Source organism: Harpia harpyja, chromosome W (genome assembly GCF_026419915.1).
Source record: "Harpia harpyja isolate bHarHar1 chromosome W, bHarHar1 primary haplotype, whole genome shotgun sequence".
Taxonomy (NCBI): Eukaryota; Metazoa; Chordata; class Aves; order Accipitriformes; family Accipitridae; genus Harpia; species Harpia harpyja.
Genome location: NC_068968.1, coordinates 33,085,100 through 33,112,393, shown reverse-complemented (window position 1 = coordinate 33,112,393; position 27,294 = coordinate 33,085,100). Strand labels below are relative to the sequence as shown.

At 37.6% G+C, this 27,294-nt stretch overlaps 1 protein-coding gene across 9 annotated transcripts in view; it reads left to right on the top strand.

Moving 5' to 3' along the window:
* LOC128136193 (transmembrane protein 161B-like) overlaps positions 1-22,878 on the top strand; it is a 79,244-nt gene extending 56,366 nt beyond the window's left edge. For all 9 annotated transcript variants that reach the window (XM_052775385.1, XM_052775384.1, XM_052775381.1 and 6 more), the window contains 7 exons: positions 4,346-4,497; positions 6,819-6,879; positions 8,224-8,364; positions 11,140-11,253; positions 13,378-13,552; positions 16,236-16,332; positions 17,555-22,878. In XM_052775385.1, the coding sequence (XP_052631345.1) occupies positions 4,346-4,497; positions 6,819-6,879; positions 8,224-8,364; positions 11,140-11,253; positions 13,378-13,552; positions 16,236-16,332; positions 17,555-17,832 (1,018 nt within the window). In that variant the 3' untranslated portion in view covers positions 17,833-22,878. The remainder of the gene's footprint in view (positions 1-4,345; positions 4,498-6,818; positions 6,880-8,223; positions 8,365-11,139; positions 11,254-13,377; positions 13,553-16,235; positions 16,333-17,554) is intronic.
* The last annotated feature ends 4,416 nt before the right edge of the window (positions 22,879-27,294 follow it).

Sequence of the window (27,294 nt, the reverse complement as noted above, 5' to 3'; positions counted from 1 at the left end):
CCGTGGGTTGAGATAAGAACGGTTTAATAGAACAGAAAAGAAGAAACTAATAATGATAATGATAACACTAATAAAATGACAACAGTAATAATAAAAGGATTGGAATGTACAAATGATGCACAGTGCAATTGCTCACCACCCACCGATCGACGCCCAGTTAGTCCCCGAGCGGCGATCCCCCCCGCCCCCACTCCCCCAGTTTATATACTAGATGTGACGTCACATGGTATGGAATATTCCTTTGGCCAGTTTGGGTCAGGTGCCCTGGCTGTGTCCTGTGCCAACTTCTTGTGCCCCTCCAGCTTTCTCGCTGGCTGGGCATGAGAAGCTGAAAAATCCTTGACTTTAGACTGAACATTACTTAGCAACAACTGAAAACATCAGTGTTATCAACATTCTTCTCATACCTAACCCAAAAACATAGCACTGTACCAGCTACTAGGAAGACAATTAACTCTATCCCAGCTGAAACCAGGACACTGATCAACCTAACCTAGCCAGTGTAAAGCTAGAGGAGGATTGTCTGCATGTGTCTCCCTCTTTCCTTTTGACTGCAGTATAGAGTATTCTTGCTTACCTCACAGTTGGCAATGCAGATAAATAGTTTCAGTATACAGAACTCTCTTATTGTTTTAGCAGAACAGAACAATAAAGTTTTTAATTGCTTTATACTTTCAGGAAGATTCAATGACAATATGTTTCTTAGAGGCAGCAGTTAGAAGACCTCCTGTACCACCTGCCCTCTATTTAATATTTTTGAAAGGCTATGGGATACTGCGTTAGTTGATTGATGGCTTTTCATGGTGATAACCTGCACACACTGAACAGTTTCCAGTACATGAAGAGGAGTAACAAAAGATTTTGCAAAGCAAAAATGTTGAGGGTGTTTTTTTTTTTTTTTAAAAAGACAGATTATCGGTCGCAACCTGCTAAACATGAATTTAGGCTTAAAAATAGGTTTTGCAATACTTCTTGCAAAAGTAACTTTAATGTTTGTGAAAACGCATTGTGTTGTAGGTCACATGTTCTGGTTACTAAATTTTTTTTTTTATTCTTGCTATACAGTTTGTTGCAGATAGTCACTAGTCACAGATTGCTGATTTCCATTACTTTAAATTTGGAAAGGAGGCTTCTGTCAGAAAAAATATTCAAAAATTAGTGAATTAAATGGTTGATCGCAATTTTAAATGTAGCAGTTGCAGCTGGCATACTTGCAAAGGGATGAGTTTGTAAAATAACAAAGCACTTCATTGGCAAGGGGGGAAATGTGCATGAGGATAGAGTGAAGATGGACAACATTGAGAGATGATCTATCTTAACAGTAGCATGTGTCTAATTTAAACTACTCTTCTTATGCAGCTATTTAAAATTCATCATTGAAAACAACTGAATGACATTTTAAATCATTGTCTTTGTACAACACAAATACGTCAGCTTATTTAATTTTTTATCTGTTGTGAACCTTTAGACAGTGCTGTACACAATCCTTTCTGCTGCAAAAGCAAGGTATTTAGGAAAATTAATGTGGTATAGGAAAAGTAAGGTATTTCTCAGTCGGGAAGCTGTCTGTCATCTGAAAAGCTGATTAAGTAACCTGATTTCATTAGTAGATTAGGAAACTTTACTGGCTACTTTTGAAAAATGCCTTCATATGTAGTTATATCAGTGGGATAGCAAAGGAAAGCAGCAGACTTTCCTTAACTTGACTGAAGGTTGATCTAGAGAAAGTCAGTTATCAGATCTTGAAATAATCTCTGGAAGCCTTAAACTTTTTTTTTTCTATCTACATACAATTAAGTATAATATAGAGGAGTTTATTTGGTTTTCAATTGTGAATCCAAAAGTTCTATGTATTTTACTAGAAACTAAAATGTTTATAAGGGTGGGAGTCATCTTGCCTAACTTCTAAGTGTTTAAAAATCATCCTGATGCTCTTTTAATGGTCAATATAGAGAAACAGACCTTTCCAGAACACAGTCTGTATGACCTATTATGTGCCTATTTTTAGGATGAGATAAGCCTTCCTTTAGGGATACCTGTTCTTTCTGTTAACTATAAAGCGAGTTTAAGTTGATTACTGTAAACTTAAGAGTCAAGTTAGATGCTGTGGTTAGGCCACCCTAATGTATGTATATGAGTACTTCTCTGCATATAGATGAAATACAGCAATGCATATGTTAAATGTGTGCTGCTTAATGAAGTGCAATATTGCATAATCACATGGTTTCTTGAGAGATTAACTGATGACAGTTCAAATGTTTTTATCAAATAGATACCCTAAAATAGATTTTCACATAATCTACATCTTAAAATACTTCCAATATTTTAAAAAGTACAAATATAAATTATGTTATTGTGTAGTGGAAAAAAATGGGTACAATTTACACTTAAAATCTTTTTTGTGTCTTCCTTTTTTGTTCTTTAAAGCAGGTAATGTCTGGAATGATCTCCAAGTACTTTATTTAAATATAAACTTGATATCACTTGCCATTTGAAAAAAAAATCAATTATAATGGGCTGCAGCTCATAGTAGTAAGAATTGACAGTGTATTATAAAAAAATTATCTTAATCTACTGTATAATTTTGGAACTAATTATGTTTAGAAATGCACTAAAAAGGAAAATATTCAATAAACATTTTTAAAACGGCTTGATAACAGAGCAGGTAACCTCTTACATGTTCATATTTATGGCATTGAGCCATTAAGGACTTAAGATATAATACCGAACTATATAGTCTCTCTTTTTTATCAAAATGAGAATGGGTTAGATTTTGCTTTCCTAGATGTGCTGTTAGTTGATTACCTTTGATCGTTGAGAAATCTTGAACACATACACGCAAAAGTAGAGAAACACAAGTTTCATCTTTTCGTATGTATTTTGCTTAGTAAATAGTCACATAATAATCTAAGCAACAATCCTATGCCACTGGTCACTATTTCTTATAAGGCAGGTCTATGCTTCCTGTGAGGAGAAATTTTATCCCATTATTGATAGAAGTGCTTCTTGGGGCATCCCATTCCCTGCTGTTTGTATGTATACCCTGTGTTTCCTGCCCTCCCTCACCAAAACCAGCACAAAGTTACTTTATCTGATGTTTGAATATTTCTAAGTGACAGAGAGAATCTTTTGGTGTTTTTAAAGCAAGAAATCTATTTTGTCTTTTCTGACATTTATTTATATATATAAAAATTCTTACAACTTCTCTGCTCTTATGCAAAGAGTTAAGTTTTTGCTGCTTCCGCTAATCATGATGTCCTGAAAACTAAGAAAAGGAAATCTAATTGAAAGGATACAGATTTTGTAAAACTACCTGGAAGCTTTTGTAAGACTCCTTGGGAAAGCTCAGCAGACATTTGAGAGAACAGCTTTTGCATTAAATGCTTATTGTATGGGGGGGGGTTGTTTGTTTCTAAACTAAAGGGCAACAAATCTCTCTGTTCTCACCTCATGTCTTCTAAAATGTCTTGCCTTTAATCAAGGAGGGAAGAAAAAAAATCAATGTCTATGTTTTTCTTCAGAAAAAAAGAGAGACTTATGTGAGGAGGAACACCTTTTCTACCTTTTTCTCCCCTTTTCTCCCCAAAGGAACAAAAAGCCATGTATGTTATATACACAGTATACATATATATGTACTATATATATGTATTTGTGTGTACGGATGTATGCATGTGTACAATCATGCATTCACATATAGTTAAGTCAAGACTGAGGAAGTATTTTAACCGAGATTATTTCAGCAACAAACATGCAGTGACTTGAATGGTGCTATATTTTTGCATTTGAACTCTTGATTTTTTTTAGTGAAGAATCTTGAATACACCCACTTGGGGTTGTGCATTCTGACAGAACATGTATAACATCACTGTGGTTAAAAATGTATTTCTTCACTTCCCTGCATTTGTTGTTGTGTAGTTTGATGGAATATTTTTCATCTAGCTTGTTATTTTATGTTGAAGATACAGTTGTCTTATTTTTGGTTTGATATAACTTCTGTAAATTCTTACAAGTATGTAAAATTTACATTTAAACTTTGGTTTAATTATTCTCAGGTTGATAGTGAATACCATTGCATTTGGCTATCAGTAAGCCTAAATGAAAACAAAATTATATTCCGGAACAGTGTATTCCTATCTGCGCATTATGTGATTGTGTGCCTGTGCTTATTAAACTCCCACAAAACTGTAAAGCATAATTAACCTCAAATTAGCCAAATACATATTATTTTTTAAAGCATTTGCGCATCTTAGAACAGTCTTAGTGTAGATGACCAAAATACAGCTTTATAATTCATAAATATAGTTATTTTACAAACTTGATTTTCCTTGACATTTTTCTTGTATAGTAAGATACTGTTTTCGTTGACCGCCCATTATTTCATAGTAGAGGATGGAGGTGAAAGATCAGTCTGTGTTACCTTTGGCTTCTTCTTCTTTGTGAAAGCAATGGTAATCCTGATTGTGACAGAAAGCTATCTAGAGTTTGGACTCGAATCAGGTAACTCCTTTCTTCAGGGTTTGAAACAGCTCTAATGATTACATTACTTGAAAAATGAATTTTAAGCATTTTAGGTCATTTTGAGAATATCTGTATTTAAATGAACTCTATATGTAATACACTTTTAGGAAATCTTGCTTTGGAATGTCGATTCTGAGGGATATCCTGTATATTTTCCTTGTTTTGTTTTAAATGGTGTAGTCTTTACCTGGGTTGTTTGCTTTGTTAATTATATTTACTTTCCAGTTTTATTTTTAACCCATTTTGCCTTGCATAGTAATGTGAAGCTCCTTGTCGTGGTTTAACCCCAGCCAGCAACTAAGCACCATGCAGCCACTCTATCACTCCCCCTCCTCAACTGGACAGGGGAGAGAAAAATATAACAAAAGGCTCATGGGTCGAGATAAGGACAGGGAGAGATCACTCAACCAATTACCGTCACGGGCAAAACAGACTCAACTTGGGGAAAATTAACTTAATTTATTGCCAATCAAACCAGAGTAGGTTAATGAGAAATAAAACCAAATCTTAAAACATCTTCCCCCCACCCCTCCCTTCTTCCCGGGCACAGCTTCACTCCTGAATTCTCTACCTACCCCACCCAGCAGCGCAGGGGGACGGGGAATGAGGGTTACGGTCAGTTCATCACACGTTGTGTCTGCCGCTCCTTCCTCTTCAGGGGCAGGACTCCTCACACTCTTCCCCTGCTCCAGCATGGGGTCCCACCCACGGGAGACAGTCCTCCACGAACTTCTCCAACGTGGGTCCTTCCCACAGGCTGCAGTTCTTCACAAACTGCTCCAGCATGGAGCCCTTCCATGGGGTGCAGTCCTTCAGGAGCACACTGCTCCAGCGCGGGTCCCCTGCAGGGTGACAAGTCCTGCCAGCAAACCTGCTCCAGCGTGGGCTCCTCTCCATGGGTCCACAGGTCCTGCCAGGAGCCTGCTCCAGCACGGGCTTCCCACAGGGTCACAGCCTCCTTCAGGCATCCACCTGCTCCAGCGTGGGGTCCTCCACGGGCTGCAGGTGGATATCTGCTCCACCATGCACCTCCATGGGCTGCAGGGGGACAGCCTGCCTCACCATGGTCTTCCCCACGGGCTGCAGGGGAATCTCTGCTCTGGCACCTGGAGCACCTCCTCCCCCTCCTTCTTCACTGACCTTGGTGTCTGCAGGGTTGTTTCTCTTACATGTTCTCACTCCTCTCTCCGGCTGCAGTTTCTTGTGCAGCAACTTTTTTTCCCCTTCTTAAATATGTTATTACAGAGGCGCTACCACTGTTGCTGATTGGCTCAGCTTTGGCCAGCGGCGGGTCCGTCTTGGAGCCGGCTGGCATTGGCTCTATATCGGACATGGGGGAAGCTTCTAGCAACTTCTCACAGAAGCCACCCCTGTAGCCCCCCCGCTACCAAAACCTTGCCACGCAAACCCAATACACTCCTCTACTGAAAAAAAGTTACTTACTGTCCTGGTTTCAGCTGGGATAGAGTTAACTGTCTTCCTAGTAGCTGGTACAGTGCTGTGTTTTGAGTTCAGTATGTGAAGAATGTTGATAACACTGATGTTTTCAGTTGTTGCTCAGTAGTGTTTAGACTAATGTCAAGGATTTTTCAGCTTCTCATGCCCAGCCAGCGAGAAAGCTGGAGGGGCACAAGAAGTTGGCACAGGACACAGCCAGGGCACCTGACCCAAACTGGCCAACGGTGTATTCCATACCATGTGACATCCCATCTAGTATAGGAACGGGGAAGGGGGGGCAGGGATTCGCCGCTCAGGGACTGGCGGGGTGTCGGTCGGCGGGTGGTGAGCAATTGCACTGCGCATCATTTGTACATTCCAATCCTTTCATTATTGCTGTTGTCATTTTATTAGTGTTATCATTATCATTATTAGTTTCTTCTTTTTCTGTTCTATTAAACCGTTCTTATCTCAACCCACGGGTTTTGCTTCTTTTCCTGATTTTCTCCCCCATCCCACTGGGTGGGGGGGAGTGAGTGAGCGGCTGCGTGGTGTTTAGTTGCTGGCTGGGGTTAAACCACGACACTTACCTTCTTAAAAATGAATGTTTTATTTATGTTCATGAAATGTACAAATATCAGAGATGTTTTCAAAGACTGTTTGTGTTAATAACTGAGTTTTATTGCATTGTAGCATACTAATTATAATGCACATGACAGAGCTATGCTAGAAATAATTTTTCAGTAATAATAATGCTAGACAGAATTTGTTTGAAATATTTCCTGTTACCTAGCATTTTCTTTCAAAAAACCAGATTTTATATTTGTACTGTGATAAAATACATATAATTTATGTCTTTGCAGGATTCTCAAATTTTTCAGAAAGTGCTATGCAGTTTCTTGAAAAGCAGGGTTTGGAATCCCGGTAAGTTTCTGGAAATACATTGGTCTTCATTATGTTGCATTTATAACCGAACCACTTAGATTTTCTTAGCAAGCATTTGTCTTGCATGCTTTGCTCTTATGCACACTTATAATCTCTGTATTAACGTGAAGAGGTGGATTAATGAAAATAATCCATCAATATTTACAAAGTAACTTAAGTTGCATTTGTGTATTCCCTTTTTATTCCAAAATTATTCCAGTCCATAAAATACAGTTAAAACCTTAAAAGTCTTTCTTATGTTAATTCTTAAACAGTCCCTTCAGCTTTGAAAAGATCGCTTAAAACAGGAGATAAGTATTTTTGCAGTTCCTGTGGTATGCAGGAGGATGAGAGTGCAAAAGCTACAGATGGAGCCTGCAATAAAGTTGGAATTAGGAGTAAATTTTGGCTTTCAGTCATGTTTTCAGGCCATAATAGTATTTTCCTCTTAGGCAAATACATCTGCTTGCTACAGTACATCCAAGTTTTGTATAGACTGACAAAGGAATGTTCCATAGCTTATGATGTTACTTATTTATACAATCACTGTCAGAGACAGCCTCTGTATATTGTAAACAGAATTCTGTTACAATCCTTGCCTTAAACACATGATCTAAAATGCTTGTATGGGGTATATCATCACTGTGGGAATACAAATTTGAATTTCTTGTTTGGAAATTCTCAAGTATTATATAAGAATTATAGATTTTTTATTTTATTTGTGAGGAACAGAAGTTTCAAATATATACTTAGAATAATGTGTCATTTATAGATATGAATATTTAATGAGAAATAAACCCTTCAACTGAATCCTATGTGTTTCTTAACCTTTCTTCGCTCTGTTTTTCATAAACTATTCTGAATTTACTAATTCCTGTATTAATTTTTCTGTTCGTGTCCATTTCCTTTTAATCATTCACAGTGCTTTGGCTGTTTACAGCAGTGATTGAGTTGATGATGGTGTCTCTTGGTAGTTTGAATGGCATAACTTAAAAATAAAATTAAAAATTTGCCTTTGACCAGTTAAACTTGCAATGTATCTGTTCTTCTATTAAAAGTATAATCATCAAATTCATTCCACTAGCTATTTTTATTGCATAACTTGTTAATCACAATATAAAATTATTCTTTTTTGATTTTTTTTTCTCTGCTAACAAATTTAACATCTTGTAGGAAGTAGCTTAGGTTTTGGTTTTCTTATATTGAAGAGCTTTTTATTCTTTTCAGTAAATAAATACGTGACTTGCTTGTTTTTTATTTTAATTTGATTAAATGTTAGATACTGTTGATTTGAAAGTAGTTTCTGATCCCCCCCCAATGCTTATTTCCTTTCTTTTCTTTTAGGGGTCCTGTGTCTAAACTAACCTTCAAATTGTTCCTGGCTGTTCTGTGTTCACTTATTGGTGCTTTTTTGACATTCCCTGGCTTGCGACTGGCTCAAATGCATCTGGATGCTCTGAATTTAGCAACAGAAAAAATAACACAGTAAGAGAAAATATATAGACATAGGTATATGGTACTTAGTCATAAATCTCAGTTTAATGACTGAAAATAAACAAAGCAAATTATTCCAATAAGAAGGTAGTGACTAAGACTTATGTTGCTGCCTGCTTTTCATATCTCCAGCAGACTTGTGACCTGACTCTTTGTGTTCAACCTGCCCTCTGCCGATCTATTACATTCTTTGCCTCGAAAGTGGAGTATGAGTTAAAGAAGCATTCCTTTTCTTTCCTTGTGTGAGAGATCCATCATGAATGTTTCTACTTCCTGTTTCCTTTCCCCCATATCTTTTTGGAAAGTCAAATAACTGTCTGGAAGAAGAGGTGCAGCCACAGACTTTTTTTTCTAGATGGGCCTTTGTTAATAAGATTAGGTTAAGATACAAAGAAAAAACAGAAATTGAAGAAATAGCTTCAGAAAGGCAGTCAATCTGAAACACATTAAAAGGGAATCTAAAACTCAGTGAAAACTTCTGTTAATAAATATTGAATTTAGAGTAACATATAGGAAGTGCATTCAATTATTAAAGCTTTTATGGCTTTAAAATGAAAAGTAAATTAAAATTGTCCTTTTCAGTATTTCAGTATTTCTTACATTATGATGACCTAGAATATATAATAAGGCTCAGAGGTTAGTACCACTTTAAAGGAATATTTTCATTTTCAGCTGGTTTTGAGTTTGGAAGTAAAATGTTCTCTTATATTTAACTATTTCTCTTCATCATTCTCTGGTTGAGGGAACAACTCCAAATGTCTTTCATAGATCATAACCTCTGAATATTTAATGCATGTTAATAACAAATTCTGCAGTATAGGCCATTGTGATCATTTAGTCTGGCCACTTTCATAAGAACCATTAGATTTTCTGATATGTAAATTATTTATGCTCAAACTGAAGTGTATTTTTTTCAAAAAAATGCCCCGTTTAAAAATTAAACTATGTTTAAAAGTGGATCCTTTACTCTTGGTAAATTGTTAACTAATTACTTTGTATTAGACTTGTACTCTCAATGTAGTTGAATGCATCCAATTGCATCTGCAAGCTATTGACTTTTATTGTATCTGCTATTAAGTTTCAGTCTATGTGTAGACTGTGATCAAGTCACCTCTTAAACTCCTGAGTTTTTAATTTTTATGGTTTTCAATATTTTAAAATTTCATGTGCCTTTTCTGTAACTGTCCTCTAATTTTCCAACATCTATCTTGATCTGTGGACATGAGATCTTAGGCAGAAATATAAAATCTCTGAAACAGGACTTCATTAATCAAGAACTAAGAGGGTAATTAATAACCACTAGTATGGGGTTATGAAAAAAATAAATCTTGTCTAACTTGATGTTTAGGGGATTTTAGAACTGATTATTAAAGATAACATTGTGCAGCACCAAGCAAATTCTTTTTAAAGGTCTACCAATACTTTGACTATTAAACTGGAACATTATAAAAATGACATTAAATGGATTAAAACTTGGTCAGATATCAATGTAGTTAGGTAATGCAATTATAAGCAAAGAATCATTGCTGAGTGATTGTTTCTAATGGGCTCTGAAAAGATCAGTATTTGCCCTTAGTGGTGTGTTTTTGTCAATGAGTAGATCATTACTGACTGTTTGCAGTTGTTTGACAGTGACTAAAGGGGAGTAGTAAATGAGGATGACATGTCATTGATACAAAGCTGTTTAATTTGGGTGCGGGGAAAACAATGCCTTTCCACATAAGGTAAATATAAGGTCATACATTTGTAAAAGAAAAAAGGCACAAGCCATAATTACAGAATGGGAGACTTATAGGGAGCAGTGACTTAAAAAAAATAAATTGGAGATGAGGCAAATGATGAATTGCCACTTCAGTAATGTGGTCAAAATTATTAACGTGAATCTTGCATATATAAATAGGGAATAAGTTTTTGGATTAAATAGAATTAAAATAATCTGGTGTCAATTTTAATTTCGATCACCTGTTTGGTTTTCCTTTAGCAGTATCCTTCCCTGTATATATTTTGGAGTTCTCCTAATCAATTTGTACCATTTTCCTACACATTCACTCCATTTCCAGAGCCTGCTTCAAGAGTCTTTCAGCCATTCTACCTCTACTCAAATAAACACAAAGTGGTTCTTGCCACTCTTTGGCACATTCCAGTCCACTAATCCAATTGGCTGTCTTAAATAAGTAGAAGCTCATTTCACAAGTTACTGAAATGCTTTGGACTGCTCCTCAAGGTTCCTAGGTAAAAATCTTCATTAAACTGGATGATCTGACCTGTGAAAAGTGTTTCTCCTGGTCTGTATAGATAATAGAAATTAATCTGAGTGCATTTTTAATAAAGCAAAAAAAAATCACTAATATAGCAGCATATTTTCCATAATTATCCATCTAAGATACTCACCCTCTAGATTAAAACAGTAATGGCTACCGCAGTTTGGTATTATGCCATTGTATGGAAATTTTTAACAACTGTCTTTTACTATAGTGTGGTATAATGCATGTAGTTCCTTTGGTTAGTTTGTTCGAATATCTAAAAAATTTGATTTATTCCAAAGAGCACTTTTTAAAAACCACAACCAGTATGATTTCACAGTATGTAATATTACTGTTTTGTTGAGAATTAAGTCATACTTATAAAAAAAGGGAAGTAATTCTCTTATTTACCTTTCCTCCCCTATTTTAAAATTTGTATTACTCTTCTGTAATCTCTACCACCAGTTTCAAAAGTATGGTAACTGTATTTAATAACCCACTCCCTTTTTTTTTCCTCTTCCAGAACATTGCTACATATAAACTTCTTGGCTCCTTTACTTATGGTTCTACTGTGGGTAAAACCAATCACTAAGGACTACATTATGAACCCACCTTTGGGCAAAGAGAGCGTACCTTTGTAAGATTCCCTTTAAAAATTCTTTCTGGGGTATTGAGGATAAAACCTTAAGTCTAAGTAGTGCCCTGTAAAAGTCATAGCAACATGGAAAAATTAAAATTGTGGCTGTGACTAGCATCTATCATGAAAGGTATCATAGAAGTTCCAACTGAGCTGTAAAGGGCTTCTGTTGTTTAGGAAGAATGAGAATTAGTCGCAGAGTGTTGAATCCGATGAAGAATGGTAAGGCAGTGGTTCCCAGAGAGCTGCTATCTTCTGGCATCTCTGTGTCAGAGTTCTGCATTGTTCTTCCTAGGGACAGAATACCACATCATTGCCAGCTTCTAATACCTTACATCTTACTTATACCAATAAGAGAGAAGTGATTTCACTTAAGACAATTGAGATACATTGGTATGAGAACTGACCTAAGGTTCTTAGTACTATGATGAGACTTGTTTTAAAATCTATGTGTAGATGAAGCGCATATGAAATTTGATAGCTAAAATATTTAAAAGCATAAAAAGGGAAAGAATTTTCAGGAAGAACTGTATCTGAAATCAATATTGTATGAGTAGCATAGATGATTGTCATTGTCACTTTATTAACAGATAATTCAAAATAGTATTCAAATAGAGTTGAAACTGATATGATTTGCTGTCACTTTTATTGCTTTCTAGATCCAGGAAAAAAAAATAGTTGTGCTATAACAATGTATCTAAGGCAGTTTAAGGTGCTATCTAGAACTATATATCTCAAAATTTGGAATTATCTGAAAGAGCCTGCTTTTTAGTGTCCTGTCTTCATTACTTAGAATTCAAGCATTTAAGAGTTGTTCTTCTTTGCAGACAAATGTGTACTAATTTGGATCTAATGTTGTAGTAGGGCTACTAAGAAGTAGCAGTGTGGTGGGTTGAGCTTGGCTAGCCACCAGGTGCCCACCAAGCCACTCTATCGCTCCCCCCTCAACTAGACGGGGAGAAAAATATGATGAAAGGCTCATGGGTCAAGATAAGGACAGGGAGATCACTCAGCAATTACTGTCATACGCAAAACAGACTCGACTCGGGGAAATTAATTTAATTTATTACCAATCCAATCAGAGTAGGGTAATGAGAAATAAGAACAAATCTTAAAACACCTTCCCCCCACCCCTCCCTTCTTCCCGGGCTCAACTTCACTCCCGAATTCTCTACCTCCTCCCCCAGAGCGGTGCAAGGGGACAGAGAATGAGGGTTGCGGTCAGTTCATAATGCTTTCTCTGCCACTTCTTCCACCTCACACTCTTCGCCTGCTCCAGCATGGGGTTCCACCCACAGGAGACAATCCTTCACGACCTTCTCCAATGTGGGTCCTTCCCACGGGCTGCAGTTCTTCACAAACTGCTCCAGCGTGGATCCCCCATGGGGCCACAGGTCCTACCAGAAACCTGCTCCTGCGTGGTCTCCTCTCCACAGGGTCACAGGTCCTGCCAAGAGCCTGCTCCAGCACGTGCTCTCCACGGAGTCACAGCTTTCTTCAGGGCATCCACCTGCTCTGACGTGGGGTCCTCCACGGGCTGCAGGGTGGATATCTGCTCCACCATGCACCTCCATGGGCTGCAAGGGGACAACCTGTATCACCATGGTCTTCACCACGGGCTGCAGGGGAATCTCTGCTCCAGTGCCTGGAGCATCTCCTCCCCTTCCTTCTTCACTGACCTTGGTATCTGCAGAGTTGTTTCTCTCACATAGTCTCACTCCTCTCTTCTGGCTGCTGTCGTGCAGCATTTTTTCCCCTTCTTAAATATGTTATCACAGAGGCACTACCACCATCGCTGATTGGCTCAGCTTTGGCCAGCGGCAGATCCGTCTTGGAGCCAGTTGGAACTGGCTGTGTCCGACATGGGGGCAGCTTCTGGCACCTTCTCACAGAAGCCACTCCTGTACCCCCCCACTACCAAAACCTTGCCGTGTAAACCCAATACAAGCAATAAAGGGGACGGAGGGAGAAGTGGATATTACTTGCACATGAACTCCATAACTGTGGATTGCGTGTAACTATTTTTAACAATATGCTTAAAGATTTCTTTACAGATGATACAAACAAATAACTTTGTAGCAGTAGGTGACCTTTGGAAAACAACATTACTCTTTTTATCCACAGAATGTCAGAAGATACATTTGACACCATGCGGTTGTGGATTATAATCCTTTTGTGTGCTTTACGGTTGGCTATGATGCGCAGTCACTTACAGGCCTATCTGAATTTAGCCCAAAAATGCATGGATCAGATGAAAAAGGAAGCCGGCAGAATAAGTACAATTGATTTACAAAAAATGGTAAGTATAATGGCACTAAAGTTACATATATTTGGGTGCTCTGTCTGTGCAAATTTTTTTCATGGAAAAACATAAATGTCTGGTTTGTTGTCTTCCTTGGTACCAGAACTGAGATTTGAATGAAAGCTTCCTAAACTATATCCTTTATAAAAATAGCACCATTACAGCAAAATTCTGCAACCCAAAATATGCAAAGATGCATCATCCATATTATTCAGATGCTTTGTCTGAAGTTGTTCCTCCGTTGTTCGAAGAGATCCCATCATGAAGTATTCTTTACAAATATCTTGGCAAGCCTTATATTTATCTTGATGAGTGTTTCTGTACAGCATGAATTGAACCTGGGGAGCGTATAGGGTAAGTGGTGATTTCTTAGCTACAGCATAGAAAAAAAAGTCAGATTTAGATAGAAGGGCAAAATATTGTTACCTAACCCCAACTGTAATTTTTAAATGGGGGCAAAATTTAAGATAGGAAGGTTATATTTTGGGATAAAATAAGACATGTTTAGTTCTGTAAGACCAGTCTCAAATGCAGTAGCCTAGATATAAAACCATCTGCCCATCTTTTTACTGTGGCAAGTGATAAAAGGGAAAGATTTCCTTGAGGGTTTGTTTTTTTTAAGAAAAGTAATAAAAAAAGTCAACAAACAGAGGAAATAGATAGATAGAAATTTGTAAGCTTGATATAGAGTGGTGTTGTGTGTTTCCTGCAAAATGAACTTATTTCTAGTGTTGCATGATAGTGCTGCCTGATAATCTTACTGAGTCAAGGTGTATTCCAGAAGGAATATTGAAGTATGCCATAGGACAAAGCTTCCTCTCTTTTTAGATCATCACTACTATAATCTTGTCTTTGTTATTTCAAATATGCAGTTACAAACCAAGTGACTGGCATTGGACTTCAGAAAAAAGGTTAGGAAATACAACTAGCAACAAGTGTTTATGACAGAACTGTTCTAGTTGTTGTGAATGCATAATTTTAGTTTTGGGAGCTTTCATCTTATTGATAAAATAATAATGCCTTCTGTATGTGGTGTTTCCTAAATCTGTTTATCCAGTACTTTGAATATCTTCTCTTTAAGAAGCCCAGGGCCACTAAATACAGTCCTATCTGGTTTTACTAGCCATGCCTGCTTTCTTTTCTTCTGGTGCTTTTGCCAGTGAAGTCTTTCCTATCTGTCTTCCTACAATGATCATTACTTTTTTTTTATTTGCTCTTTTCATTATATGCCATCAGTTATCTTAAAATATTTTGTCTCATGCTTTTTCTTCTGTCAATGTTTTACTGCTTTTTTTTCTCATGTTAGTTTTTTTTGATGCTTGATCATCTCAAAGCCCTTTGAGGTTTTAAAGCTATTTCCAAAAATGTCAGGGCTGCCTTCATCTTTTTTTGCCACCCTGTATTCTGTTCTTTTCTAAAATCCAGTTAACTTTATTTTACTGCTTGCTTGCTGAGGAGATTGAAGTAGACAGACGCCTGTAATCTTGAGAGCAGACAGCAGACGACGCTTTATTGCCAAAACACACACATACTTATAGTCACATATTCTGCAAAGTCACTGTACATGCGCACAAGCATAAAATATGATTGGTTATATCAATGCTGTACACGCGCATAAACATAAGATATAATTGGTTATACTAACACTGTACACGCGCATAAACATAGGACACAATTGGTTATATTAACTAAAACATGCGAAACTTGTCTCAGTCTAATTGGTCAAGATAAACTGCCGAATTGCGGTTCTTTGTGCCAAGTTCCCTTTATCGTGGAATGTGCACCTGTGTTCTTCTAATTGGCATCTTTCTTTTTTTGTCTTCTTGTTTATTCTGTTCAAGGTCTTCTAAAGGCATCTGGAATGCTCTTGCAACCGTTACCTAAATATGTGTCCACAGCTTGCTATTGATTTTATGACTTTTTTTCCTTCTTCATTTGATCTAGCCTTTTAGGTCAACAGTTTATGTAAAATATGTAATGTAACAATCTTGAGAAAGCTGGAACAGATTGGGAGCAGGGGGAGGGATAAATCTGAGTGGTTTTCAATAAACCATATTGTGTACCTGAAATAAAGATCATTTAAATGCTTTGTTATTGATGAACTGCTAATGAAAATTCCTCTTGTCATTGTTTTTAAAGCACTGGTGTTTTCCATTTGGAGATCTTACAAATATCTCACTTTGAAAAGGGACTGCAATATTAACCAAAGTTTCATTTACTTTTGATCAGGCTTTGGACTGTTTCTACAGTCACAGTACTTTATTTTCAAAATGGGATTTAGTTTGTAAATCACTTGGGATAATTATATATTTAGCTTTGAGATGGCTTACAAAGTTCTAGTGTTTTCAAATATAAATATTTGAATTATAGCATTCAGTTTGCGTAAGCAAAATTAATCTTGTTTGTGTTAACAGAACCGCTACTTTTAATTATTTTCTTTCAGCAATTCCTCTCAGGATTGTAAGTGTCCTGAAACTAGAATTCATTATAGGAATCACTTCTTCATTAGATCTTTTGAAGACAATATTTCACGTACCAAAACATGCTATAAAACTTTTAAAATAGCTTTTTTGCATAAGAACTGCGGGTTTTTATTAATTGCTTGTTTTTCCTAAGCATATACATAAAGGTTTGCTTTGATCACCCAGAACTCATGAATTACTCTTTTCTGTTTTCCCAGGTGGCTCGGGTATTCTATTATCTTTGTGTAATTGCACTGCAGTATGTTGCACCATTGGTAATGGTCCTTCACACAACTCTGCTTTTGAAAACACTAGGTAGGCAAAATTTGATGAACAAAACTGTGTTCTATTCTATATAGGGCATTTATATTTGTAGTCTACTAAAGAAAATTAGAATCTAGTCCAACCCTCCTGCTCAAGCAGAGTCAGCTATGGCAGGTTGTCCAGGACCGTGTCCAGTCAGGTTTTGAGTATCTCCAAGGGGGGAGAATCCACAACCTCTCTGGGCAACCTGTTCCAGTGTTTGACTACCCCCACAGTAAAAAAGTGTTTTCTTGTGTTCAGATGGAATTTCCTGTGTTTTAATTTGTGCCCATCGCCTCTTGTCCCATCAGTGGGCAGTACTGAGATGAGCCTGGCTCCCTCTTCTTCATTCCCTCCCATCAGGTATTTATATGGAGTAATAAGATCCCCCCTGAGCCTTCTCTTCTCCAGGCTGAACAGTCCCAGCTCTCTCAACCTCTCCTCATATGAAAGATACTCCAGTTCCTTCATCATCTTTTTGGCCTTGCACTGGACTCTCTCCAGTATGTCCATGTACTGGGGAACTCAGAACTAGACACAGGAGTCCAGGTGTGGCCTCACCAGTGCTGAGTACAGAGGAAGGCTCATCTCCCTTGACCTGCTGGCAAACAGCTGATAAACAGTTTTTAAGCTGTGCTCTTCTCTTGCTGCTTTTGACATCTTTCAACAATGAGCTGTATAAAGCATTGTTGATTTAACCTTATGAATATCTGTTAATTTTTTTTTTCAGTATTTCAAACTTCAGTGGACTTTTTGAACAGAAATTGTAAGATGTGGGGTTTATTTCATTATTGGGAGATCTGATGTCACTGGGTTTTTTTCTTTCTTTTGAGGGATGTCTTTCACAGCCTACCATGCAGTGGCAGCATTCATTTTGCCAAATGTGAACAGAAAGAAATAGGCATTATTAGTCTGTGATTCATTCCATCCTAAAATAGAAATCTACATCTGGTGAGATGAATCACACCCAGCACTGACAGGGTCCCAAGGCAACTGATTCACATGTAAAAGTTAGGGTGTCAAAAGGTAAGGTGAATCCTACCCTGATAGCTTACTAGTATTATCAGGAAGCCATGTGGATGGACACAGTTAGCATTTACTAATTTATAAGTAAAATTTTGCAATTTTTTTTGTTTGACAAATATATATAAGATGATCTATAGAGTTCCTAGAAATAACAGAACTTAAAATCTAATTCTACAAATATCTTATGTGTTACTCTGTTTTTTAACAGGTAATTATTCCTGGGGCATCTACCCAGAATCTAATTCTGACACTGCAGTAGAAAACAATCCGCTTCCCAGTTCACTTTATTCTGAGTCTCCATCTGTCAATGGAAAGATGAAAGTAACTGTAGTGCAAATAACAATGGCTTTGGGAAGCCTAAAGAATATTTTCACTCCTCTCCTATTCCGAGGACTCTTGTCTTTCCTCACCTGGTGGATTGCTGCTTGCCTCTTTTCCACAAGCCTCTTTGGGCTTTTCTATCACCAGTACCTGACTGTGGCATAAACCGATCAACTGACAAAGCAAGTATGAGGTCAAATTCTAGATACAAACCCAAGTACCCAAGAGGAGATGAAGAAAAAACTATATATGAAGAAAAAACATATCAGCATTTATTCTTAAACACTTATTCTGTTTTCTCAGGGTGAATATTCTTATAATTTTTAAAATCGCAACTGGATTTGTTACTTTTTGTTACTGAAATGGTAGGTAACTAATTGAATTATGGTACTGGGATTGACTGACAGGGATATATGTGTATCTAGTAATTTCAAGATCCCTTTTGAAATGAAAAATTTTTTTTTGACAGTTCACTTGAAAGGGCTATTTGGTTTTGGTGCCTCTATAAAGGTACTTACCTATATTAAAAAAGCTGTTAATCTTGATGTTTCTGCTCTGTCAGATCATCATCTTTTGCCAGTCTAATCTGTGTTAAATTGGCCATATAGTAATAACTAATAACTTTTGACTTCAGAAATAGATTTTCTGTATAATAAAGCAGATATAGTAAGGAGGAGCAAAGCATTAACTTTATAAGTTTTGTTTAGTTGGAAGGATAGATCCTAAGTATAAAAACATTGTTAAGCAAACTAAAATGTCAATTTTTCATGATTCATGTAATCAGAAAACAGGAATGGGAATTTATATGCAGTAGCTTTTTTTAAAAGTTAATATTACATTGTAAAGAGCATTCTCAGTGTTTAACTAATATTAGCTATTTTTACGTTATTGGTTTTTTACTCTTGAATTTCTGTAAAGCTTTGGCATATAATAGGCATTTATAAATGGAAAAGCTTAACAAATATTTAATCCATTGCAAACTACCATATGGGAAAGCAAACTGTCAGTGAATGCAGAAAATTAAAGATTTAAGCTGGTGATAAACTGTCTTGCTACATTGAATGTTTTTAAAGTTATTTATTAGTTTATTAAGTTGCACTTACTGATACAAGGAATATACACCAGCTTGTACCTTCTGCATGCATTTGGGATATCTGAGAATACCTTGCATGATTCTAGCAGTTTCATTGCAGTATACTATTTCAGTGCTACTGGTACTGTAAGCTTTGTTTTTTTCACACCACCTTTTTGTAACTAATGGTGACAGACGCTCAACTGTGTGAATTGGCCTAAAGAATATTTGACTTCATAGATTCAGATCTTGAAACATTCCTAGGAAATGTCATTCGGACCAATAGAATGTCACAATATGACAGGTCCAGCAATACTGGACCCACTTTCTGTTAGTTTGAGATATGTGATTAGTAATGGAATTAATAAGGCCAGCTTTTAAGTTATAGTTAGATTTCCATGGTTAATGTTTCATACAGGAAAATAATAAAAGATAGTGCAGTTTCTTGTGAACTTGGCCCAAGAAGCTCATTAGACAGATGTAACCTGTTATTGCAATCTGAAGGATAGAAATGAACTTAGATATTGGAGAAAGCTTCAAAATAATGCTAAGTGACAGAGTTTCTGTTGCCATAGATGTTTATTTTAAAAGTTCGTAACTGAAAGTGAGCTATAGTTATATAAAATTTAATTCAGCACAGGTAATTGATTCTGTGTGTGGTTGAGCTTCACAGAGCTTTTGATAAGTAGTACACTGTCTTATTCTTCAGAGGTCACACATCAAGATCAACACTTCTGGCTATTGCTGCTTCATTGTTTCACAGAACTGAACAGTTGACCTTCTGGTCAGCAGTTTGATCTGAGTGGGAAATGATCTTTCTTTGGATTAATTTAATCATTACATGAGTCCAGGAGGCTTATTTAAAAACTAAAATATAGCAGTAAATATCTTTGAAATGTGTGGTGACACAGGAACTAGAGAGAGCATATTGCTATAGTGGTGAGCAATGCTTTTTACAACTACCTGATATACTAAAAAGTGACTTGTAAAGAAAAATAGCAGGCTTCATAGTCCTGACTTCCACGTATATTATGTAAGCTTCAAAGAAGTATCTGCTCACTTGTTCCTTTAAAGCAGCAGCTGGCAAATGCTTTTTCTTTCTTGAAGAGCTTTATCAGCACTAGGAAAAAAAAGTAGCTCACAGAAATAGAAAAGCAGGTAAAACCTGACTGAGAGGTTACTAGTTTTTATTCAGAATTCTTAAGTATTTGTCTTGCTTTTTCCTCACTACTTAATTTCTGAGAATTTTTAGAAGAAAAAATGCCTTTGACAAAGAATCAACATTTCTGTCTGTCTGTCTTTCTGTCTTCCTCCATTTCACCCTCCTTTTCTCACTCTAGTAATGGGACTTGTTATCCTGATGTTTTTTTCCTATCCGCAGCTTTTTCCCTAAGTTAAGAACTAATGTGTTTAGAATTGACCCAGCCAAAATAGTTCAGGCTTGGGGGTTTTGGGTTTGTTTTTTTTTCATTGTTTTGGTTTAAATCCATTTGTCTGTGAAGGATTAGTTCCTTTAAATAGATTAAATAACTTTGAATTGCAGCTGAAATACAATTGTTATTGGTTGTTTAAGCACTGCACTTTTATTATAGAAGTCTCTTTAGACAAAACATTAGGATAGTGATAAATCCAAGTATTCCAGCACGATTCAGGGAAGTCAAAATATAACACTTTGGCTATTTCTGAGCTTAGAGAAGTTGATTAGGAAACGGAGAAGGGATTGTAACAAGTCTATTCTACTTTGCAGGCAATATTCTCAGGCAGAACTTGTCCTCTTTTGATACCTTACCAAGCTTTAGGATTTCCTAGGTGTTGAAGGGGCTCTGGTAATTTCAGCTGCAGTTTTTTTCTCTTTCTGACTTCTCTTGCATAAGAATCAACAGGTAAAGTATCAAGAAAAACAGGTAGTATCAGTGCAAGAGAACATCCTTGTACAGAAGGCCATGCTTTAAAAAATTCATTTCTATGGCAGTTGTTCTTCAGCTTCTTTTAGTCACAAATACTGGAAGACGTGAGCAGAGATGCATGTTTTCCCAGATTATAAAGTCAAACTCACCTATGAACAAAAAAGCCATCAAAATACATCAATATTGCAATTAGCTAGCATAACTTCAGTGTATATGTAATATGGTTAGTTAGTACAGAAATTCCAACTAACCTCAAAGGAACAATTTAAAGTTTCGCACTTTGTCACAGTAACTACAGCTAACTGGTAATAGACGTCTTGGATTTAATGCATAGAAAACATAAAAGTATTGAATCCTGAAACCTATTATTTAAGTCTCATAGAAATGCTGGAAGGCTCTACAAGATAGGCCTTATAACTATTTATTCTCCAAGGCCCCTGTTTTCCATTTGAACATTAACTTGTTTTTCCTGATAAGTTTTTGAACAGTTTTGAAACACTGTCCTTCATGTTTTGGCATATGATGCAATTTGTGTGTTTATTTGTTATCCAGAAAAACTCTAAATTTAACCCACAGTTAATTTTGTCCCTACAAAGTTACTAGAATGTTTTGCCTAAGATTGAAGAATTAAGCGCACAGTGAAAATAAAAAATGTTGAATGAAAATAAGGCCCCAAAAATTGTGTGTTCTGTTGGGGAAATCTTTCTATTATGGCTGAGTAAAATCTTAATAGCAGAAGGCAACAGCAGGTTGCTTGTATCCTAAATCAAATATTAAAGGTGAATGTTTACCATAATGAGTAAGCCTCTTATTTTCAGCATCTGCAGCCTAAATCTTAAATCCCAAATGATAAATTAAGAGCAATATTTTGACCTTACTGATATTTACTCTAAAGAGCATATAGGCAACAAGTATTGTAGCTAAATGCTAGATCTTGTTAAGCAAGCTGATATAGTCAGTCTATACTTCAGAGTGACATTTGAGCAACTTTTACTTTAGACAGATCTGACATGCTTTGTGGCTTTGGCAATGCATGTACTGAAATTGATGGCATATCTAATCTTCATTCCTGATACTAGACTGAAAACAATCTGGGAGGTGGGGGAGTGAATGTGATTCACAGACTCAGGAACAAAAGTGATGAGTTGAGGTTTGTTCTGTGTAATCTGGGATAAGTGGGACCAAACACTATAAAACTGCAGGGAGGAATGTTTGTGGGGTTTTGTTGGATTTGTTTTTCATATGAAAAGCTGTGGAGGATTTAAGCACTAGAAAAATTACTTCTAGAGGGAAACATAAAAAGAACTCTGCAGAGTGTCAAGAGAAGATTCAGAAGTTAAAATACCTTAATGTGGAATAAAAACTGCATAGGGAAGGACTCTAATCTTAAAGGAAGACAGAACAGGAACCAGTGACTAGAACCCAACACTAGATAAATTACAGTAGTGGAAAATACACTGTTTTAACAGAGTGAGTAACAAATTAAATTACAACCTGAAGTGGTGAATTCTTCACTGGGTTGTTTTCAGACATTCTTTTTATAAGCTGCTATTGGTAAGCAAATTACTGGTCTCAGTAAAAGGATGATCAGTGAAAATGTACGTGGACTTATTGGTCACTATTCTATGATATTCTTTTGAATTTCAGCCCTGAGGAAGAACCCAGCCAGCTTTTTGCATTCCACCAGGAAATTTAAATCTCCTGCTATGTGTATTTTGCTTATTACCTCCTTAAGCCACTGAAACTTTTATCCCTGACAGTAATGTTAATGATTGACACCTAGTTTTCGAAGATGAGTAAAACTGACAGCTATTTTGTATTTTGCTTGTGTGTGGATAGAGTAACTTAAATAAGTCCAATAACTCCGTTCTCTAAGAACATGTTCAGTGGTGCCAACGTCTGAGTTGATCACTAATTGTGTTTAAATTGTTCTTAAGCCCTCCCACATGTGATAGCATTAAAATGTTTGACTGCAAAGAAAAGCTAGAAAAAGTAAGCAGGATGATAAAAGTGAAGGAAACAGGTAGCAAATAACTAAACCACTGTTTAATTTAGTTTTATTCTAAAGATCAAAATTTTTGAACATTGAAAAGATGCTGAATCTAACTCCATATCAACAGTAGAGTCAGAACTTTACTCTTAAAAAGTTAGAAGTGTAAGTCTTTGAAATGTTATGAACTTTTTTTTTAAAATGTTGATTTTATGATTTCAACTTATCAGTTGGACTCTCTCCAGTATGTCCATATCTCTCTTGTACTGGGGAGCCCAAAACTGGACACAATACTCCAGATGTGTCCTCACCAGTGCTGAGTAGAGGGGAAGGATCACCTCCCCTAACCTACTGGCAACACTCATCCTAATGCAGCCCAGGAACCCGTTAGCCGCCTTTGCCACAAGGGCCCATTGTCAGCTCATGGGGGAACATTGTCAGATATTGTCCGGGTATTGAAGTTCGGCTGAGTGGCTTAATATCCCAGGTTATTCCAAATTTTCTAGGTGGGATCAGGAAAGCTAAGGCACAGATGGAGCTGAATTTGACAAGGGATGTGAAGAATAATTAGAAGGGATTTTACAGGTACGTTGGCCAGAAAAGGAGATTAAAGAAAATGCACCCCCATAATAAATAAGACAGGAGAACTGGTGACAACCAACATGGAGAAGAGACTGAGGTACTCAACAATTTTTTTGCCTCGGTTTTCAATGGTAATTTCTCTGCCCACATCTCTCAAGCCCTTGAGCCTCAAGGCTGGGACTGAGGGAGCGAAGTCCCTCCCATTGTAGGAGAAAATCAGGTTCAAGACCACCTGAGGAACCTGAACATAGACAAGTCCATGGGACCTGACGAGATGCATCCCAGGGTCCTGAGGGAATTGGCTGATGTAGTTGCCGAGCCACTCTCCATCATATTTGAAGAGTCATGGCAGTCAGGCAAAGTCCCCAGTGACTGGAAAAAGGGAAACATTGCACCCATTTTTAAAAAGGGTAAAAAAGAGGACCCTGGGAACTACCGACCGGTCAGCCTCACCTCCGTGCCCGTGAAGATCATGCAAAGATAGACCCTCCTGGAAGACATGTCGAAGCATGTGGAAGACAGGGAGGTGATTAGAGACAGCCAACATGGCTTCACCAAGGGCAAATCCTGCCTGACCCACCTAGTGGCCTTCGAAGATGGAGTGACTGCATCAATGGACAAGGAAAGAGCTATGGATGACATCTACCTGGACTTCTGTAAGGCCTTTGACACAGTCCCCCACAAGATTCTTGTCACTAAATTGGAGAGCTATGGGTTTGATGGATGGACTCTTAGATGGATAAGGAATTGGATGGATGGTCGCATCACAGTCAATGGCTCAATGTCCAAGTGGAAACCAGTAATGAGTGGTGTCCCTCAAGGGTCAGTACCGGGACCAGTACTATTTAATATCTTCATCAATGACATAGACAGTGGGATTGAGTGCACCCTCAGCAAGTTTGAGGATGACACCAAGCTGAGTGGTGCAGTTGACTCACTAGAGGGAAGGGATGCCCTCCAGAGGGACCTTGACAGACTTGAGGAATGGGCCCATGTGAACCTCATGAGGTTCAACAAGGCCAAGTGCAAGGGCCTGCACCTGGGTCAGGGCAATCCCCAGTATCAGTACAGACTGGGGGAGGAAGGGATTGAGAGCAGCCCTGCAGAGGAGGACTTGGGGGTACTGGTGGATGAAAAATTGGACATAAGCTGGCAGTGTGCGCTTGCAGCCCAGAAAGCCAATTGTATCCTGGGCTGCATTAAAAGAAGCATGGCCAGCAGGTCGAGGGAGGTGATTTTCCTGCTCTACTCCGCTCTGATGAGACCCCACGTGGAGTACTGCATCCAGCTCTGGGGTCTCCAGGACAAGAAAGACATGGTCCTATTAGAGCGGGTCCAGAGGAGAGCCACAAAAATGATCAGAGGGATGGGACACCTCTCCTGTGGAGAAAGGCTGAGAGAGTTGGGGTTGTTCAGCCTGGAGAAGAGAAGGCTCTGGGGAGACCTTATTGCAGCCTTCTAATACTGAAAGGGGGCTTATAAGAAAGATGGAGAGAGACTTTTTACCAGGGCCTGTAGTGACAGGACAAGGGGCAACGGTTTTAAACTGAAAGAGGGTAGGTCTAGATTGGACATTAGGAATAATTTTTTTTTTTTTTTATGATGAGGGTGGTGAGACACTGGAACAGGCTGCCTAGAGAAGTTGTGGCTGCCCCATCCCTGGAAGTGTTCACGGTCAGGTTGGACAGGGCTTTGAGCAACCTGATCTAGTGGAAGATGTCCCTGCCCATGGCAGGGGGGTTGGACTAAATGATCTTTAAGGTCCCTTCCTACCCAAGCCATCCTATGATTCTATGATTCTGTGAATACATTCAGGTTTTTCAACTGTATCTCAAAACTCAAGGGTCCTGTTATTTAGAACTGTGTATTCCCTGTTAGCACCATCTCTTTTTTGCATACCAGAAAAGTAATGCTAACTCTGCCTCTGTGACACTTCATATTACAGAAGGATGGCAGAGTTCATCATGTTTTTACCTCAGGGCTTCTTTGGAATCACAATAAGATGCAGACGGTTTGAAAGCATGCAACAGATGCGTTGTTGTCTTCTGATTTTTAATTTGAGTCTTATATCTTGATTACATTTGTTTTAGACATTTTTGACCCAGTTTCATCCTTAGTGTAGCTCTGCTGAAGTAAATGGATTTACACTGGGGATTAATTTGGCTCATTATGGTAACATCTATCCAGATGTTTTCAAGGTTTTCTTCATTTTAAAAGAGTGAAAAATTACTCCCATAAATAATACTCCCACAGACTTAGGAAAAGAGAGATGAAAAAAATACAGAGAGAGAAATGAGAGAGGAAAAAACACAGACAGAAATAAATATAAGCAACAAAACTGTTCAATAACTTTTATTCTATGATCACAGAATATAATTTTCAGTTAATGCTACTGAAACAATGGAAGACTTTACAACTGAGTATAGGCAACACTTAATGAGCATCTATGGGATACTGGATAACTCCCATTAGTGAGGGAAGACCTTCATAATTCACATATTGGTTTACCACTTAATTTTATTAACTCTCGCTTATTAGATGGCAACAGTGCTTTCAGCTGTAACAATTGCTAAATTCTTCAGGGCCCACAGCATAAAGGGCTTCCTGCTGTTGGACTTAAAAGGATTTTTCTCAAGGGAGGATTGCACATGTGTATTCTCGAAAAGGTAGCCAAAGCAAACAAATAAAAACAAAGGGCTGCTTGGTTTTCCATGCATGCAGTCCTTGCAGTTCTGTATGTAGTTCACTGAGCCAGCCCTGTCTCCTTCCTAGACAGCGCAGGGAAGTAGAAAATTCATCACTGACCTCAATCTCCTCTTGTAGCAGATGGACCAGGAAGGAGGAAAACTTGTCTTCTGACCCTAGTCTCCCCTTTGACAGCATGGGACTAGAACAAGAAAAAGTCATTGTCTGATCTCCACTGACTCACAGTCCTTCATCCTGGGGCCCCTTTCATGGTTTAGAGCTCTACAAATCATCATTCCTGTGAGGAATGTAGAGGCATGTGCACAGATTATAAATAAGGGGTAGAGGATTCCTATTTGTGAGCATTAGAAATACTGCTTATTTAATTTGATTCATAAAAATAAAGGAGAAGACTATTCTTGGAGTGTAAAGTTTTTTCTGACTTTTTTTTTACAAAGAGAATCAATTGAAGGCACATCATAATACTTACAAGTTCTTGGAATATATTTTTGGATGCCTGAGGAACTCAGACACTGAGTAGACCTATGGCACTTCTGCAGAGCTTTTGATAAATGCTCTTGTCAGGTTGTTAACTTGCTCCCAAGCCTCAGAACATACTGTAGTTACTTTGTTCATTACACTACTTCCCTGTGATGCAGAGAATTGATTTTAATATTCTTTTTCTGACCTATAAAACCTTCAACGGTCCACTTCCTGCAAACATACATAAGCTCCTTTCCCTACTTGCACTGCAGATATGAGTTTAGTGTTCATCATCTAGCATTAGCTCTAATACCGAAATGCCAAAGAACTTTACATTTTTTTGCATTACACTTCTGGAATACTTTGCCAATTTGTAGTCCACTCACTCATGATAAGATTTTTTACACATGAATGCTACTCTGAAAAATTACAGAATGTACTGGCCCATAGTTAATATAATTACATTCTGATTGCTGCTATTGTAACTTTGTTTTTCAAACACTTTAGTGTCTATTAAAACAATGTAGATGAAACCTTAAAGTACAGTACAAAAAAAGAAAACATCAAAACCACTTGGTGTTTTTTAAAAGGAAATACTACTGAGGAAAGACATTTATGGTTAAGACTCTTTTTAGCATGTAGTGGTTAAGCAAAATGAAAACACACCACAAGCCTTTCTAGCTCTACCACACTGTTCAGCAAGAATGCACTTTCTGCTGAATAACTTGATGTTTTAGACAAAAACCGAAATGTGTGTTTGCTATCAGAAAGTATATTTCAAGTTAGCTTAATTGAACAGTGGAAGAGTAACCACTTTAAACGTGTGTCGTGGTTTAACCCCAGCCAGCAACTAAGCACCACGCAGCCGCTCACTCACTTCCCCCACACCCAGTGGGATAGGGGAGAAA